We start from the raw sequence: 19,603 nt of genomic DNA, 5'->3' as shown, positions 1-19,603 counted from the left end.
ATCCCAAATCAGCTTCTCAACAGTTGGAGATAGCTCATTAAAATGTTGGATTGCTGACTTTTCTAGAAAACTTAATGTTTGAGTAACACCAGAATTGCTGCATAGCTTCAGTTTGCTAATGGAGGACAGAGACTACCCCCCAATACCTCAAACACTTCCTAAATATTGCCTGTTGTTTTCCCATCATCAAGACCAAGTTTTTGGAGTTCCCACTGTGGTGCAGTGGGTTAAGAGTCTGACTGAAGTGGCTTGGATTTCTGCAGAGATAAGAGTTTGATCTCTGGCCCAGCACAGTGGGTTAAAAGATCTAGCATTGCTGCAGCTGAGGCGTGGGTTGCAGCTGAGGCTCAGATTCAATCCATGGCCTGGGGCATATGGACACAAAATTTAAAAAAAAAACAAAAACTCAGTTTCTTAGACATTAATTTTGCATCTTGTCCCTGTTCATTTTTTTAATCAAGAAGAATATTGTCTGTTACCCATACCTCTGTCTAAAGTCAGAAGGTTATAAACAGATCAATGGAGCTACATGGTTTTTACAAGCCATCATCACTGATTTGTATGAACTGCTATTCCCCTCTGACCAGTGAAATTGTGACTTCTAATTTCAGGAGCTTCCAATTATTTTAGCCCTGTCAGGGCTGGTTGTCTGCACAAGTGGTAGGAGCATTGCTCATTTATGGAAATGAATTAATTCAGTCTGCTCACCAGGGCCTCTGTGGGTGCGTGGGTGTCAGAAAGTAATGGACAGCACCCAAGTTCATAGTGAATCAGATTCCCTCCAATGCCCAAGTCACTGAGGTCTGTTGATGATGGGACCATGGAGTACCGTTTAATATTTTATTAGACAGGACCCAACTGCTCTAACAGAGAGGAGGGAGCACATTATGTCACAACATGTATACATTCTCAGCTTTATTAATTCTGTTTTATGGATGAGGTAAAACATTCACCCAAAGGTATGTGAAATCAAACCAAAAATAAAGGGAAGCTGTAATGTACTACATGCAATGTGTAAGCTCAAAACATTCAGAGCTTATGTCCTAATCTCTTGCAAGTAAGTACGAATCATTTATACCAACTCATTTGGCTTTCAGAAAAGTACAGAAAGCAAAAGAAATAAAAATGACAATCTTTACCAGTCACCAAGTACATATTGCCACTTGTCCGGGAAACTTTGTAGAACTCTCTGGAAAAACACTGGTTTTACATTTTTAGATTAATGTTCATTTTTAAGATATGGAATTGGATGAGATTGAGCATGAAAATGTGTTATAGCTAAAGATGGCAGACTTCTGAGTTTCTATCTGAAAATTGAGGTGATGCGCATGAGTGAATTCAAATATATAGCATTTTCAAAGAAGAATTTTTGACATTTGGGTTTTTTTTTTTTTAGGGTAGTCTTAATTCTATCAAAATTCCTAATGCCTCTATGGTATTTGATTTGTCTTATCTTTGGAGAAAACCATGATTGTAAATATTCATTGGAAATTCTTCAATCAGTATAAAGGCTTAACTATTTTGAAATTGAGTAGCAACAAAGCATCATCAGAAAGCTTTGCATTCTTAATGACATAGTTATCTTCTGCATTCCAGCTTTGTGTAAGCTGTAGCAACACAAATAGATGGTCAGCTTCTTTGAGAGGGGTCTTTGCTCTCTCTGCCCCTGCTCTCTCTTCTAACCCTGCTGTTTTCACAGTAATGCAGGAGTCATCTTTCCAAGATGCTAATCTGAGCATCTGCCTTCCCCTTCAGCCATCATCATTAAACACTTAGACCCATAGCTTCCATATTAAGCTGCAGTTCCTTCATCTTCAAGTTCTAACCCTGCCAGGACTCATGAGCCTTATGTAGTAAAGTCCCACAGAACTACTGAGCTCTTTAAAACAACTGCATATGCTTTTCCCTTATATTTCTGGATTTTTCTTAATCTTAATTCTTTTTTAACAGAGGAAGTCATTTATTAGTTCTTTCTTAAAACTCACCTCTTTGCCTCCAGAGTCCCACTTTCTTGGTACAGTGATATGGATGTAGAAGATATTTAAGTTAATGCCAGTTGATATCAGATATTTTATAATGATTTCTCAAATTTACCTTTTTGTTTCCCAGATCTATAGAATAACTTTTCGTATAATTTTAAGAATTTCCTTCTTGTTTGGCCAATTTTTAAAATTTTTCTTTTCTAAGATATAATAAAGGAATTTTCTATTGAAAATATTTTGGAATATAGATTATTTGAGGTCTAGTAAGGCCAACAGGAGTGTTTTAAAATGTTGTACATTGGTAGCAAATTTAAGGTGTAGTAACGCCAAATTATCAGGAAACAACTGTTATTGAAAAGATAGTTGGTTATTCGCAGTTCCCAAGAAAAAAAGGCACATCATGCCATGGGGGGATGGGGAGGCCATCGTGGGAAGCACCAGGGTGAGTCAGGAGACAGAGGGGGAAGGGTGAGGGTGGCAAAGAGCCTTTATTGTGTTTTCCTCAGGAAGGAGTGGGCGAGACCAAGTAAGCAGGTTTAGGATTGGCTAGTGTGAATCGTCTCAGAGGCTCTGGGGCACAGGGGCTGTTCCTAGTTGTTTGGTACCTGAGCCTGGACTAATTAGGGAAGGTGGATAGTGGCCTAGAGTGTGAGCGCCTGAGAGGCGAGGTAGCTGGACTGTGGACTCATGATTGGTCGGTTTGTCTTTGAAGAGAATCCTTGCAGGAAGTGACTACCCCTGGGAAAGGCAGCCCCTGTAGGGTCACCAAGACCACATAAGATGAAAAACATGGTTCATACAGAGGGGAAAGTGGAAGTAAGCCATGGTGGCCTCGAGAAATTGCCAGGGTATTGACAGCCTCCCTTCCACCATTCCCCCTTTACTTATATGGATAATTTATCTTTTCCTCAGTTTTTTGTTAAATTACTGTGAAAACAGTACCTCAAACCAAGTCCCTAAATCATGTTATCATCTCTTAGCCAATATAGTGTTGAAATTTGGCTCCACCACTGACAACAATGTGTTCAATGGAACTAGAAATAGGAGTAAGTTTAACTGAATAATGATTTTAAAAATATGAAATAAATGTTAAAAATAACTTACAGTAAAAGACATTTGGGGGAGTTCATGATGTCTGGTTCATTTCCACATTCATGGAATATTTACTTAGGACTTCTGCATCTAGCTAGTCCTTTCCCTAGCAGAAGAATAGAAAGAATGGGTCTGGTGAAAATCTATAGGGCCATTTTCAATAAACAGTGGTATTATCACAGAGAAGACAAGTCTAATTTGCTTTACTTTTCAATTTACAAAAATAAATAAAAATAGCTTCCACATGGATTTTCTTCAAATAGGGTTTATGCTAATTTTAATGCTAATTTTCAGAAATTTCCTATTATTTCTGTGTTATTAGTTGTATTAGAGCTATCATCCTGTTCAGAAGTGGATCAGTCAGATTTCCTGATGTCCTCTGTGTGTGTGTGCAGATGACTGTTTCTCTTAAAGTCATTTGATTAAAAGGAAATATGTATTTTGTGTTTAAATTCATACTAGAGTTAAATGTTTTAGCTTTTGATTTATTAAAAAAATAACTCCAGGGAATTCACATCATGGCTCAGTGGAAACAAATCTGACTAGTATCCAAGAGGACACAAGTTTGATCCCTGCCCTCACCCAGTGGGTTAATAATCTGGCCTTACCGTGAGCTGTGGTGTAGGTTGCAGATGCTGCTCAGATCCCGCGTTGCTGTGGTGTAGGCTGGTGGCTACAGCTCCAATTCGACCCCTAGCCTGAGAACTTCCATATGCTTCTGATGCAGCCCTAAAAAGACAAAAACAAAACAAAACAATAACTAAGACAAAAACAAAAAAATCCAGTGTGAGTGTAATGAAAGCATTTCATGTTTTAAACTATGCGTATCAGAAACACACAGTTGTAATATTTATACAAGTGCATTAAATCGTATGTAAGTCTGTACTTTGGGAAAATAGACTGTGTTGCACCAGGTATGGTTTTAAAGGAAAATGAGAACCAACTGTGGTGTTCCTCTTTTGCCTTGGTGTCAAATACCAATTATGTTTAAGTCAGTTTAAGAAGGGTTTGTGAGAGAAATAGCAAGTGGAACAATCCAGAGTCTGTTCTTTAAGAAAGTTTAACATCCACAGAAGATACCAGACCCATAAAGAGGTCATTTCAATGTCAGGTGAGAACTGATCCAATAGAAGTATGAAAGGGTGCCATGGGCCAATAGGTGAGGGCCGTGTCGCAGAAGGAAACTTTTCTAGTAGGTAAGGTTTATCTGCAGTTTAGAGGATGCCTGAAATTTAACTAGATTAAAAAAAAAAAAAATAGCTGTTCATTGAAGAGACTAAGCTCAGCATGAGGAAAAGGCACAAGGTGGAAGTCTCTAGGGATTCCACTGGTTTATCATTACCATCACAAAAGGAGAAGGATGGTGCTTAACCCTGAGGATGTCAGGAAGCCAGGAGCTCTATCATTGAGGGTCTCACAGGCCACACGGAAGAGTTTTTTAGTAAAAGAGTTTATTTCAAGATCTTTCTAGATTCCACATGGAGGATGGATTTAAGGGAAAGAAGGCTGGAGGGTGGGAATTGCTCATTAACCATGTTAATGCAATAAGCAGTCTATGAGAAGAGGGGATTTTGGTGGCAGTGCATATAAAAAGTCAACTATGTGTTTGAAAAACAGGAGTTTCCATTGTGGCTCAGCAGGTTAAGAACCTGACATAGTCTCTGTAAGGATGTAAGGTTCGATCTCTGGCCTTGATCAGTGGGTTAAGGATCCAGAGTTGCCACAAGCTGTAGCGGAGGTTGCAGACGAGGCTCAGATCTGGCATTGCTTGTGTCCGTGATGTAGGCCAGCAGCTGCACTTCTGATTAGATGCCTAGCCCTGGAATTTTGCCGTAAATTTTTTTAATTAAAAAAAAAATTAAGGAGTTCCCGTTGTGGTGCAGTGGTTAACGAATCTGACTAGGAACCATGAGGTTGCGGGTTCGATCCCTGGCCTTGCTCAGTGGGTTAAGGATCCGGCGTTGCTGTGAGCTGTGCTGTAGGTTGCAGACGCGGCTCGGATCCCGCATTGCTGTGGCTCTGGTATAGGCTGGAGGCTAGAGCTCTGATTCGACCCCTAGCCTGAGAACCTCCATATGCCGTGGGAAGCAGCCCTGGAAAAGGCAAAAAAAAAGACAAAAAAAAATTAAAAATTTTAAAAAAGAAAAACATGGGCGTGTTAAATTTGACTGGACTTGGAACTGATAAAATGTGGGTGCATGAGAAAAGGAGGAGCTAAAGAAAGGCCCATAGCTCTGTCATAAGTGAGTGGATAATGGCCATAAGAACAGGAGCTGTGGGACCCAGAAAAATAATTGTTTATTGAACAAGAAGAGTTAGATATGCCTGCGAAAGCTCCATGTGGATCACGTAACTGGACATCGGAGTCCAAATTTTATGGAAAAATGATATCAGACCCCTATGATGTGTTGGTTGTTGTTCTTCCATGAGTTATCAAACACTTAAGTTCAAAGCAACACATTTTAAGAAGTGTTGCACAAAATGTGAGTTGCTGACCTTCATGAAGGAGCTGTTACATTTTTATTTTTCTCAAAGTAGAACTGTTTTTTTAACTTAGTCTTATCTCTATTTTTCAAAGGATTTCAAGAAGTATCACTGGCTGCTATTACCCTCAATTATCTATTATTGACATTTTGGAATCATTTTAATTATTTATTTACACGTAAACCATAAATATATTGAAAGAAAGAGGGCAGTAAGTTAGAAGAAGAAAATTAATCAGATAAAAACATTCTGCAGTGAGAGGAGATGAACTAGGTCCTACCAGAGTTCATGTTTGTCAATTAAATAATACCAAGTCAATTCATAAAAATGGCATAAAATTTTCCCACCACTAAAAAAAAAAAAAAAGAACATGTTGTTACCATTCTTTTTGTGTTTAAATCTTGGATACATTAGTAGCTATGGCACCAGGGTCAATAAGAGTGATTCTCAAAATTTCTTCCAATCCAGTGATTCAAATTTTTAATGAAAATGTTTAAAATAATAATGTTTTTATACTTTAATGCAATTTATTGAGTATGAGTAGGAACATGAAATCATTCAACAGATACCTAATAAATTTTGACTTGGACACTCCTGTAAGTACTGGGCCTCAGGATGGAGCAAAATGACATCTCTGATTCATATATTCTTGGAGGTGGGGACATGCTGATATGTTAGGTAGAAATAACTGCTATAAAGAAAAGTAGTAAGTAAATAGAGATGCTAGACATGCTATTTTGTAAAGAATGCCAACAAATCTAAAATATTGACATCCGACTTTTTAAAAATAGCGAGAATAGACAGATTTGCATTTATGTAAAATTTGCAAAACTAAGCGAATTCCACCTTGTATTATTTTTTTAAATTTTACATTCAGAGATATATTTCAAACTCTTTAAAGTGTCTTGGGTATTTATTTATATAAATTACATAATGTTAGATTCCATACTATCTCATTAATACACATCTTTGCCAATATCTTTAAGCAATTAAAGTGCTTTAATTAAGCACTTGAGAAATTTCAGAAAATAATTGTTACAGTGCTCAAGGATCTCACTACAAGAATTCTCATTATAGAAATGTTTGGATTTGTAGAAAATCACAAATAACTTAGATGTACAGAAAGTATTTTGATATCTATGTGTAAATAATTTAAATTGACTTATTTTTTGTTTTCTTATAAGACAGTTTTTTACAATGGGTACATATTAATTTTATGATAATAAAGCAAAAATTATTTAAAAAATATTAACCCAGTGTATTACCACTTAGATAAATATTAACAGTCCCTTCAAAGTATTTAAGTAGTAATAGTAATCATTTAAATATATATTAGCAATTATTATCACTGCTTTTCAAAGTCACTGTTTATGTAAAAAAGTGATTAAAATGAGAAGAGCTTCAAAATCATTGCCAATCCTTGTGACATGGATAACTAAGAAACGTTTTATAAGTTTTTGTCCTTTTTCACTCAATAATTTATTTTATGGACGAGAGATCATATAGATGATTATGACTGTGTTTTTAGAAAATTTAATGCATGCAAGTAAAAACATTAAAAAAAAAACAAACACCAAAAACCTCAAAGCTTCCCAATGCCATTTCACAATAAAAGAAATGGAGGTTCCTTGGAAAGATGGCTGATTCTAGGTCTGGGGCAGGAAAAATGCAAGATGAGCTTAGGACATCATATAGCGCCATAAAGAAAGAGGAGAAAACAAGAGGATTAAGAGGATGAGGTAGAGGAGGAAGGAAGAGAATGGTGGGGAGAATGAGGGAGGAGGAAGAAGAGGCATCACCTGTCAAAGAAACACAGGAATTAACCTGAGAGAGGTCCCAGTGGCTAAAGCTGGAACAATTTGAATAATGATAGTATGAATTAAAGAATAAATAAACATGCACAATCCCATAGTGACATAAATAAATGATTGAATGAATAAATAAATAGAGGAACTCTTCCTTTAAGGAGAATTCTAAATAGCATATGTAGATACTTCCCATCAGGACATGGAGCTTAATTCTCCTGACCTTAAGTATAGGCTAGACTTGGCGACTCACTTCCACAGAATAAAGTACAAAAGGGCAAAATAGTAACTTTACCGTGAAGAAACTCAGCAGATATCACCTTAACCAACATCACAAGTTAAAAGTCATGTTGATACATAACTCCCCTGATAGAAAGTGATGAGAACACCCCCAACTCTGTGGCATTCTCCCCAAACACCAGTCTAGTCCTAAGAAAACTGCAAACCAAGACAGGCTGAGGAGGATTCTATAGAATCCTGCCCAGTTCTCTGCTAATGTGTCAAAGTTAGAAAAGACAAAGGAAGACTGAGGAAACATCACCAACTGGAGGAGCTGGAAGAATGTAAGGAAACACAATGACTAAATGCAATCTGAGATCCTGAGCTGGATCCTGAAATACAAAAAACAAACAAAGAAACAAAAACATTTGTGAAAACCAGTGAAATCCAAATATAGGCGGTATTTCAGTGAATAGTGTTCTACCTCAGCTGTGTCTTAGATTTGAAAAATGTACCCAGTTATGTAAAATGTTAATAGCAGAGGAAGCTTAGTGACGGTGATATGGGAGCTCTCTGTTCTGTCTGTGCATCTTTTCTCTAAGTCAGAAATTATTCCAAAATTTAAAAGTTTATTAAAAAAAAAAACTGCAAGAACAAATTCTTACTGAAGATAGCAGACATCCAAACAATGGTATATTTTAGCTAATTAAAATCTTGTTTTGGAAAAAAAAAGTGTGTAAGATGGAAAAAAAATAACTATGGAGTTTAAGGATCAAGCATTGTCTCTGCGGTGTGGCTCAGGTTGCTGCTGAGGCACAGGTTCAATCCCCAGCCTGGCACAGTGGATTAAAAATCTGGTATTGTCGCAGCTGTGGCATAGGTTGCACCTGTGGCTTGAATTCAGTCCCTGGCCTGGGAACTTCCATATGCCATAGATGAAGCCAAAAGAAAGTAAAATACCCATAATGTTCAGTAACAAAATATATGGGGTGTGATCCTTCTGTGTATCTCTGTACATACATACACATTACATATATATATATATTAGAATAATCAAAAGTATAAGTTATCACTGGTTATTTCATGAAAACAGAACTATATCCTATTAATTTTCTTCTTTATACCTTGCAATTATTTTCAGCCTTCTATAAGAAAATGAAACATTTATGAAAAAAATGGGAAATTAAAACTAATTCCTGAGTACTTATTTGTTTACTTCGGGTGCTATATTCAAATATATACTTTTAATTTTTTTCAAATAAATATGGTGAACTACAGTTCAAATTATGTATATTCTTACTTCTTGTAAGTGCCTTGCTACATAAAGGAGAATAAAGCATGTTAATTCGCTAAAACCTACAATTTTCCTACATTATAAATATTATATTGCCCAAATCTCCAGCTATTATTGTATGTTGTGAACCATAATTGAAAGAAATTACATCCTCCCCTCTCTCACTTCCTCTTTCTCAATACACACATGAACCTATGTGTATATAATAATGTATAAATTATTTCATTATTCCATATATTAGATATTGCAATAGATGGATAAAATCTAGGAATATACACCAACCAGTTACCCACTGACAATGTTGATCTCTTCTGTTTCGGATTCACTTTCTATACTCTATATTTCTGTATTGTTTAATTTATTTTTAAAAAGAAACATACTACATTTGTAGTAAAAACTAGAAAAGGTACTTTTTAAAATAATAAAATCTTTAGATGGTAAACACTTTTCCAAAATATCTCATCAGAGTGTTTCCAGATTCAGAAAGAAAAGACTAAGTAACAATGAAATTTAAAAAAAAAAAAACAGCCTCACTACCATGATTTGATGAATTGGGCACATTACCAGCTTTCTGAGTTATTGTTAGAAACAAAATTGTGGAAGCACTATGATTTGGCATTCACTTTTTGACTAGCCGTATTGTTGTTCCGATTGCTTAAACAGTTCAACCATACATATTTAATCACTGCATAGAAAACTTTATTCTAGCAAGTGAAAAATAATCAGGGTAATGGCGGGGGTCGGGGAAGGGTGGCTTGTCCCAAAATAAGCACAACATATTATTAGATGTCAAATGAAATTGAAATGTATTTTGTAGGAACTAGAACTAAATTCAGATGGATTTTACATTATCCCAGACTCTCTTAAAAGCATATGGGATGTGTTTATATATAAAGTATATATCCTAGGTTACCTCTAAGAATTTTGTCATTTCAAAGCCAACTCTGAATTCACATCCACCTACTGATACTGTGCAATCATTTAACCCATTCCTAGAAGAACAGCTTGGATTTTGTGATGCTGAGAGATCTGGTTTCCAAAGCAGTTTTATCATTTTCTCCACTGACTACTTACCATTTATAAGAGGGGTTGGTACTCATGAGTAATGTTCCTTCATTTTTTTTGTTAATATCCTGAGATTGGCAGAAGAAATGAACCACGCCCATCCTTCCTGTCATTTTTTCCATTGCCCTCAGCCTAAGGAAGAAAGGCATCAACATTTGAATAAGTTACTATTCTGTTCCTGGAGCTGAGTATAGATTTTGATTTAGGAGAAAACATAGGAGGGGTGAATTCTTTCTAAGCACAAGGAATATTTACTTCCTGAGAGATGAGAGGGGGATATTTTTTGTCAATTAATATATATTTAAATTGTATAAAACAATGATGTGTCTGTTATTCAATTGTCACTGATATGAAATTGACTGCAAAATTACTTTCTGGAATTCAACATTTATTCCCTCCTTCTGACTTTTCGTTTATGTACTTTTCAAGACAAAAAGTAATTTCTACCAACTGCTGGATTATAAATTCAACCTGGGATCCAATAATCAGATTCTACTTTTCTCTGTTTTATCTCTCATCACAGATGATAGATATTGCAATTGGAATTCAGCTGTGACAGTATAGATGATTAAGCTAACATCTAATTGGCTTTGCAGTGTTAGCAGAAGCCAAAATTTAATGGCTGCTTTTTTTTTCCCCCACTGTGATTCACAGACTTAGAACAGAATTCATTGATTAAGAAAGTCTTTTCGTGGCTATATAAAGTCTTATACTCTTACAGTAAAGGACTGATTATAAGAATTAAAATGAAGTTCAAAGTTGTGTTTTTCTTTGTGAACTTTTTAGAATGCAACAGTTCTCTTAACTATCATTTAAAAACATCTATCTTTAAGATAATAGGATAACTATGTTTAAAAGCATTCAAAATCCATCAGCGATTTCAAGGGAAAACATAGTGGTACTTTTAAACTTTAAGTTATTTGAAATAACTATATTCATGACAATTCACTTTATATAAATAGTTAAGAACAAAACTTACATGGTCAAGTATGCATAGAAAAAGAGTAACTGTAAACATGGTAACTCTTGCACCTCCACCAAGGCTGCCATGATGTACATGCTCTTGTTACAGGAGATCTGAGGTGTTCCCTGTGCTGACTGAAGTAAACAGGTGCCAGAGAGCAGGCCATGTAATGAGAAAATACTTCTCCAATAGGCTTAAAACTTGCCATTATTTTTCTCCGATGTCTCCCTGTGGTTCTTTAGCAAGATCTTTCCCCAAACTGAGAGGCAGGCTTCATCCAGGCTTAGCTTCTAAGATAATTAGAGCTATCCAGTTTGTTTATATTTTCTATAATTTAATCGGAAAATCTAAAATAAATGGATTTTTAAAATATTTTAATGATAAATGTCGAATTATGGTATCTAAGCTTCTCTTTGTACTTAAAATGTGATCTGAAGATGACAGTTCATCTTTGACCCATTCCATGAATTGGCTGCCCATTAACCAACAGTGAGTTATAATAAGATCATCTCATTTTCTATTTCTGGGGTGAAGATGTAGCAATTATGAAACTATTGCGAGCCCTCCCCTGTTTCTGAGGATGGTGACAAAAGTGTTCATACTTCTAAAAAGTTTATGTTATTTCATGCTTTCAATGAAATTCCATAAAATTAAATTAGGACTATTCTGGTATAATATAGACTAGATATTTGTTCTTCTAATTGTATGTGGGTGAGGATGTCTTTGTTTAGTGAAGTTAAAAATGTAGACAGCCCAATTCTCCATTCCAAAGGCAAGGGGCTAACTAGGAATTTGAGATAGACGGGAGGCCTAGAAACAAATGATAGGAATTCTTAAAGTTCAGTAAACTCTAGGCACTACCATAAAGTTAACTGAAAATGTAGTAGAATATAAAAATCATTAGGAAAACAAGTATACCGCAAACCCTGCATTCCAAGATCCTTCACTGTTATGTCATTGAAAAGAAAATTTGTGAGCAAAATGTTTATTTTAAAATCACAAAGACTTAGCCTCATTTAAGAAGGAAAATATTAACATCTCATAATGTCTCAGAGATCAAAAACTTTATTTTTTCCCAAGTAGACTTAAAACTTCTAAGTTAAAAATCTGAAGCGTGTAAAGTCATTGATGGAATTTCTGTTATTAGTATCATAATTGAAATATGATTTTATATTGATAAAGATTGTGATGATCATTCTTTATGAGTGCTTCCCTAAAAATCCACTATAGGGTACAGAAGAAGCCAAAAAAAAAAAAAAAGAAAAAAAAGAAAAGAAAAGAAATAGAACAAGAACCTAGACTAAAGAGTTTTCAGGAAAAAACAACTTTCTTCCCATTTATTCTGTGCAGACACCCATTGGAAGAAGATATACTTCACACTGGGTAGCAACATACAATAACTAACTAAAATGTTATTTCTTCTTTTAGGGGCTGACGTTATCAACTTTGATGGCCATGTTGTGTTACCATATAGATTCAGAAACAAGAAGATGAAAACACTGAAAGATGTCATTTCTTTGAAATTTAAAACCTCCGAAAGTGAAGGGGTAATCTTGCATGGGGAAGGACAGCAAGGGGATTATATTACATTGGAACTGAAAAAAGCCAAGCTGGTCTTCAGTTTAAACCTAGGTATGTTCTGACTTTTGGTACCATTCTTTCCATTTATTAGTATTTGCATTAGTGGAAGCGCTAGTGGTCTTTCATTGTTAAGATGCAAATTATGAAAATAGTTCACATTATGTTGTCAGTTCATTTTTCATTCATAGTGGTTCAATTTATTTCATAATGCTTTTAATTCATATGAATCCATAATTCGTATTAATATATGTATTCATTCAAAAATTTTTATACACAATGGAATACTACTCAGCCATAAAAAAGGATGACATAATGCCATTTGCAGCAACATGGATGGAACTAGAGAATCTCATACTGAGTGAAATGAGCCAGAAAGACAAAGACAAATACCATATGATATCACTTATAACTGGAATCTAATATCCAGCACAAATGAACATCTCCTCAGAAAAGAAAATCATGGACTTGGAGAAGAGACTTGTGGCTGCCTGATGGGAGGGGGAGGGAGTGGGAGGGATCGGGAGCTTGGGCTTATCAGACACAACTTAGAATAGGAGATCCTGCTGAATAGCATTGAGAACTATGTCTAGATACTCATGTTGCAACAGAAGAAATGGTGGGGGAAAAACTGTAATTGTAATGTATACATGTAAGGATAACCTGACCCCCTTGCTGTACATTGGGAAAATCAAAAAAAAAAAAAAATTTTATGAAACACCTGTACTGCAGGTACTATTCCAACATCTGGGCTACAGGGGTGAAAAAAATAGAGAAATTCATTGGGTTCATAACATTTTTGACACAGTGGAGGAGTTGGATGCTCTGTATTTACCACTATTATTTTTAAACAATGAAATCAAAAGATATGACTTCAAATAATGATGAGCATGAAATCATTGAAACAGGTTAATATGATAAAGGATATTGCAGAGACAAGAGGGGTCAACATTAGAATATGTAGTGAAGAAAGCCCTCTCCGAGGGGAAGATATTCATTCTGACATTCCAGTGATTACAGAAACTAGTCTTGGAAACAGCTGGGAGAGGGGCAGTTGAGCAGAAGGGAATCTCAGAAAACAAAGACCAGGAAGAGGCTGGTATGGATATTTGCTATGAATAAGTAGGATAGAAGAAGAGATCTAAACATGGAAAGTTCAAATCCTGTCATCTCCTATTGGGCATGATAAAAGGTTTACATATTATTTTAAGAGTGGGAAGTTATTGGTAGACTTTAAATTCCATGGCATCATGATCTTATTTTTTAAAGAATACTGAAACTTCTGTAAGAGGAAATGCTTGCATCAACATGAAAGAGCTGGACGTCTGCCTAGTAGAAAAGAGATGGCAGTGGCTTGCAGAAGATGTTTATCAGTGGAGAAATAGATCCACTTAGGACATGATTCTGGTGATAATTCAGTATGATTTGTAATGAACTAGATATGGAGTAAGAAAGAAAGAGAAAATATAAAGGATAGTCCCTAGGGTATGGGCTTGAGCTCCAAATGGACATTAGTGCCATTTTCAGAAATATAGAAACCTGTATTTTCTCTACAGAGTTTCTTCTAGTAGTGGAGTATTAGTTTCTTCTAATAGAGAAACTTCAGACATCTGCTTGAACGTGGTGTATTTTAGTTGACTATTAGGCATCAAAGCTGAGATTTACTAGAAAGTTACATGTATGAGATTGACAGGAGAAGGTGCTAAATGGAGACTTAGGAGAAGTGGAAGGCAAATGGGAGGAAACATGAATATATGGCATCACAGAGCCCAGGGAAAGAGAAGAGGCAATCTACTATGGCCTACTATGTTGAATTCCCCTAAAATGTCACTTAAGAAGACAGAAAAATGAGGTCGCTGTTTGCCAGCATAGTGGTCACATTGATTTACTCTCAGTGGAGTAGAAAGGAGGATAGTTTTATTGTCATAAGTTAAGAGAAGATGAAAGGTGAGGAAATGACTATTTTAAATGTAATCAACTAGAAATGAAGGAATCAGAAAATGATATGTTGGCTGGAGAATGAGATGAATTTTAAAAAGGAGTTTGAGTTTTTAATGTTGTTTTTAAGTAGGCAATACTAATATATCTTTGTATAATGTAGCTAACATTTGCTTAAAGCTAAAAAGAAGATCCACAAAACAGATACTGACATTCAGAATTACAATTTATGCAAATCAACAGTACATTTATCCCCCTTGCTTGCCTAAAAATTTCAGAATTTATGCAAGAGGAGTTTGAAGGGCATCATATATTCTGCATTTTTTCTGTTTAATGATTTTACAGTTCTATCAAATTTTATAATCTAAAATATACAAATAACTAAAATTCACATGTTAAATGCATCCCATTGGAAGGCTACAAAACTAAAGATTAGAGCAGAAAAATAGATACTGCCTATTTGACCCCCTTATTAATATGGCTGTTCCAATATGAGGTTGAAATTGTAACATTCTTGAATATGACTTGAGTCCCATATATTAACCTATATTACTTTGAAAATCAGTATTATCCTAAAAAATACAACTTCAGTTAGTTTTTAGGGTTGATAATACTTGATATAGTGTCTACAATGATTTGTCCTTTATTTTAAAACTTTTCACATTCAAAATCTTATTTGTAGAAATAATAGTTTCTACAACAAATATTATCCAAGTGCCCTGGAAACAAATCTGACTAGTATCCATGAGGATGTGGGTTCAATCCCTGGCCTATCTCAGTGGGTCAGGGATCTGGCATTGCAGTGAGCTGTGGTGTAGGTCACAGACACAGTTTAGATCCCGCATTGCTGTGGCTGTGGCATAGGCTGGTAGCTGCACCTCCGATTTGATCCCTAGCCAGGGAACTTCCATGTGCCTGGGTGTGGCCCTAAAAATGAAAAAAAAAGAGAAAAAGCATATTATCCAAAAATTTTGATTACTTAATTATACAAAAATACATAATTTTATATGAAAATGTCATAATTAATATGATATTAATATTAACAGTATGCATGCAGAAACCTGGGAATATGCAAATGCCAAATATAGAGTTCAGTGTCATTCATGAATAAGAATTCATTCCACTCTGTAAGAATACCAAGACTTTAAGAGAAAATATTGCCAAAGAACATAATGGAAAACTTAAAGAAAAATTATAAATCTCTTATAAGCACCAAGTGCTCAAGCTATAAAAGAAATGTAAAATAAAATGATTCCAATTTTTTCAAATAAGTTAATTTTAAAAGTGATAATATCAGTATTGATGAGTTATGTGACAAGGATTCTTTGTATTGTGTGTGAAAATATTTCAAGAAAGCAATTTGATAATATATCTTCAGATATTTTAAATTGTCTGTTTTTGGTCCAATAATCAAAAAGAAGTAATAAGAAATGGCTCTGCAATTTAAATCCCAGGATGTACTTTGCAATATTAATTATGATATTGAAAATTGAAGGAAAAAACCCTACAGGTGTGGAATAAGTTGATATGTGTTTAAAATGTCTGTGAATAATTTTAATTATACAGGAAATACTATATAGCACTAATTGAAAACTATAGGAAAACTATAAATTATATATCAACATTTTCATATTATATATATGAATTAATGAATTGTATTTGTATGTGTAATTAAATGTATATAAATGAAAAAAGTCTGGAAGGAAATAGACTACATTTCTTTAGTGGTAGAAATGAGTGATTAATGGTTTATGTATTAATTCTTTATAATATTCTCTACTTATAATATTGAACATTTATTCATGTATTACCTGGGACAAAAATAACCCTAGAAAATTTCTGAAACAAGATTCAGTAGAAGGTAAGAAGGAGGAATAGAGTAAAAGAAACCAGAAAACAAAATTTAAGTGCTTTTTAAAAACATGCATATTCACACATAAACACACACATACACACAAACGCACTGGGAGCAATTGGATCGTGTCTGAAGAAGTTTACTTTTTCTAACATTCTCTTTTTTTAAAAAAAGTGAAACAAGGAGTAGCCTTTAAAAACCATTGCGCTTTGTGAGTGTGCCATTACTCTTCTGAAACAAAAACTGCTCAAATGGCCTCACAAAAAAGATCATTACCACTTCTTTGGAAGGAATTTTACAGTTTTATTGACTGAACGGAATTCTTGACAGCATAGAAATAGATACATCCACTCAAATATCCACTGTCACTTTTTAATACTGTTACCTAAATATCAGGCATATCTAGCTGCTTCTTAGTCTTCTAATTTAAATATTTAAAGTACTAACGCTGAATGCAACTCTTCACTTAAATGTATCCTGTTTTTCTTTCTCCCTCTCCCATTCCCATGTTCCTACACAATCATAAACACAACCTCATGTCAACATTTGATTTAATCACCAAAAGGAAAGAAAATTTCATCTAGGAAATGTACAGAAAAGGTCAGGTATATTTATACTAGTATCCTAAATGTGAAAAAAAAAAAAGAATTCTTCACTCAATTGTGTTTCTCTTATTTCTCTTATCCTATGTATTCTGAAACAATATTATATTTTATAGCATTTAGTTTTGACTGACCATAAAAAGTAATGCCTGATTAGACAAAATAGACAATGGTGTAGAATACATAAACAGCATCCAGAGATGACCTTAGTGAACATTTCAGAATCCCACAACATTTCACTCTTATTTATAGTCTTGTTGCCATGGAGATCTTATTTCAAAACTGGATTAATGCTACATATATATTTTACAGGTTTTTATTTTAAATTATAACTCGAGTCAGTTTTCGTTGACATTAAATATTACATTGTACTTAAGATTATAGCTTTTGGAGTAAAAAGAAAAAAAATCCTTGAAAATTGTCATGCTGTATTTTCTTGACCAAAATAATAATACCGTAAACAATAATTAAAAAATTAACAGTAACATTTAACAAATACTCACTATATGCCAAGAAGTGTGTCAGTTCTTTGCATGTAATAATTAGTTCTTATAGCAACCTGTAAAGCGGGTACTATTATTTTTCCCTTTTTACTTATGGGGAAACAGAGGCCCAGAGAAGTGTCAACTTGGCCAGGATCATGGAGCAAGTCAGTGGTGGAACCAGCATTAATTAGACTCCAAGAACTCTGGCTCCAGAGCCCATGGGGCACTGACTTTACAAGGAATCTACCAATTTTAGCAGAATTCATGGCACAGTAATTGAAAAAAAGAAAGTGGGCTCATTTTTTATTGTCAATGTTGCTTAGGGAGCAGACTTTTCTTCATCTTAAATAGTTTTTATCTAGTTTGAGCATGCAGCTGTTTTTAAGTTCCATTCTGGTTTTCCCATGTTTACTTCATAGATAGAGCTTTGGTAGAATGTCCATCCATGGTGTTGTAAACAAAAGCTCCACCTCAACACAGAGACCTGATGCCATTGCCTTATTTCTTTTCCCCTTATGTGACTCAGGAAGCAACCAGCTTGGCCCTATATATGGCCACACATCTGTGACAACAGGAAGTCTGCTGGATGATCACCACTGGCACTCTGTGGTCATTGAGCGCCAGGGCCGGAGCATCAACCTCACCCTGGACAGAAGCATGCAGCACTTCCGCACCAATGGGGAGTTCGACTACCTGGATTTGGACTATGAAGTAAGTTTGAGGATATGTAAATTGTAATGTGTCAAGTGGCTGCCTCAGTTTCACACTGTATTGTTGTATTATTGTTGATCATATACCTTCCTGTATCATTTTCATCTAATTCTCCAAAGAAAATTTAACTTAAAATTTTACAACCTAATTTATTAATATGTCTTTTTATTTATTTATAAAATTTTAATAATGAGTACTTGAAATATTTTTGAAATCTTGGTACCAAAGTATATATATTATTTGGAAAGAATGGTCATTTATCACGTTACCTGGGCCATTTAACAAGACCAGGATAAATTTAAGTTGTAGTCTTTTCATGGGTAGTTAATTATAAATGGCTTATTCTCAATAAAGTACAGTGTATTATGTACGCAGGATTGCCTAATAATTATTACAAAATACTGAATAACAAGTCATGAATTCTGACATACCTTAAGTCATTTATAAATTTGTTGGTATAGATAGTTCTTTTGACAGGGTCTATTTTCTAATTTGTAATTGTCATAAAAGAAATAGAAATATAGAATATTTTTAAAAGATTATCCATAAATAAAAGGATGTTTTTTACCTTTCAAATAATCAAAGTTTAAAAAATAATCAATGATTATATTGATCCAGTAAAAAATATTTTCTCACAGTATAATGGTAGGCATATCAAGTTTTTAAATAAATTATGTGGAGAGCAACTCAGCCTTAAAATGTCCCTCAAAAATGTTCATCATAAATAGGGATAAAAGTTCTGTAAAAAGGTATTCATCACCAGAGCACTCCTATGAGTTACCTGTGACATCTCAGTGTGCCTTGGCCCTTAGATTCAAAATTGCAGACATACACATATACATTATGTGTATTACTGATATTAATGTGTAAATCTTTTTGAACATAGAATGTACTTACCATAAAATAGTAAGGGAAAAAGTCCTGATTTACAACCATGTTTTCTATTTTTTATATGTTTAGTTTCTAAATTTTTCATAGTATGAGTATATCTATTTCCAAATAAAATTTAGAATAGAATATGCCATGTGAACTTTGACATAGAGACTTTATTAACACTAAAATAAATGTAAGGTTATCAGGAAATAATTGCCCCTCCAAAAACATCTCTTTAAAGTAAAAGTGATTATTGAAAGGGAAAGAATGTGAAAACCTGAGAAATTTTATCTTCTCTAAATTAGTATAAATCTTTTCTTTTGTGACTTATCTCCTACTGTATGAGAGAATTTAAAGATGAATTATTCATTCTCCATTAATAAACTTTGAAGTACCAAAGAAGAGGTAAAAAATCTTGGAACATTAGTGATGGGCAAACAATCCAGTTTTCAAAAAACAGAATTAAAAATTTCGGGTCTTAGACCCTTATTGAGTTTGTGATGGAATCTGAATATTCATACACACAGCACTTTCTATGGGGTCAGTAGTTTCATCATCCTCTGTAGAGAATACAATGTTTGAGAACCTCACCTTTAGACAAAAATGCCTGAGACATTTTTGTTAGAGAAACATAGGAAGAAATTGAAATTTACTGA

General features: G+C 34.4%; 1 protein-coding gene across 1 annotated transcript in view; it reads left to right on the top strand.

Annotated features, from left to right (window-relative positions):
- Nucleotides 1-19,603, top strand: part of CNTNAP2 (contactin associated protein-like 2) — a 2,040,635-nt gene that overhangs the window by 890,282 nt on the left and 1,130,750 nt on the right. The window contains 2 exon segments of the mRNA XM_021102606.1: nucleotides 12,334-12,537; nucleotides 17,890-18,074. Of these exon segments, the coding sequence (XP_020958265.1) occupies nucleotides 12,334-12,537; nucleotides 17,890-18,074 (389 nt within the window).

This window comes from Sus scrofa, chromosome 9, assembly GCF_000003025.6.
Source record: "Sus scrofa isolate TJ Tabasco breed Duroc chromosome 9, Sscrofa11.1, whole genome shotgun sequence".
Classification (NCBI taxonomy): domain Eukaryota; kingdom Metazoa; phylum Chordata; class Mammalia; order Artiodactyla; family Suidae; genus Sus; species Sus scrofa.
This window is presented reverse-complemented; position numbering and strand designations above follow the sequence as displayed.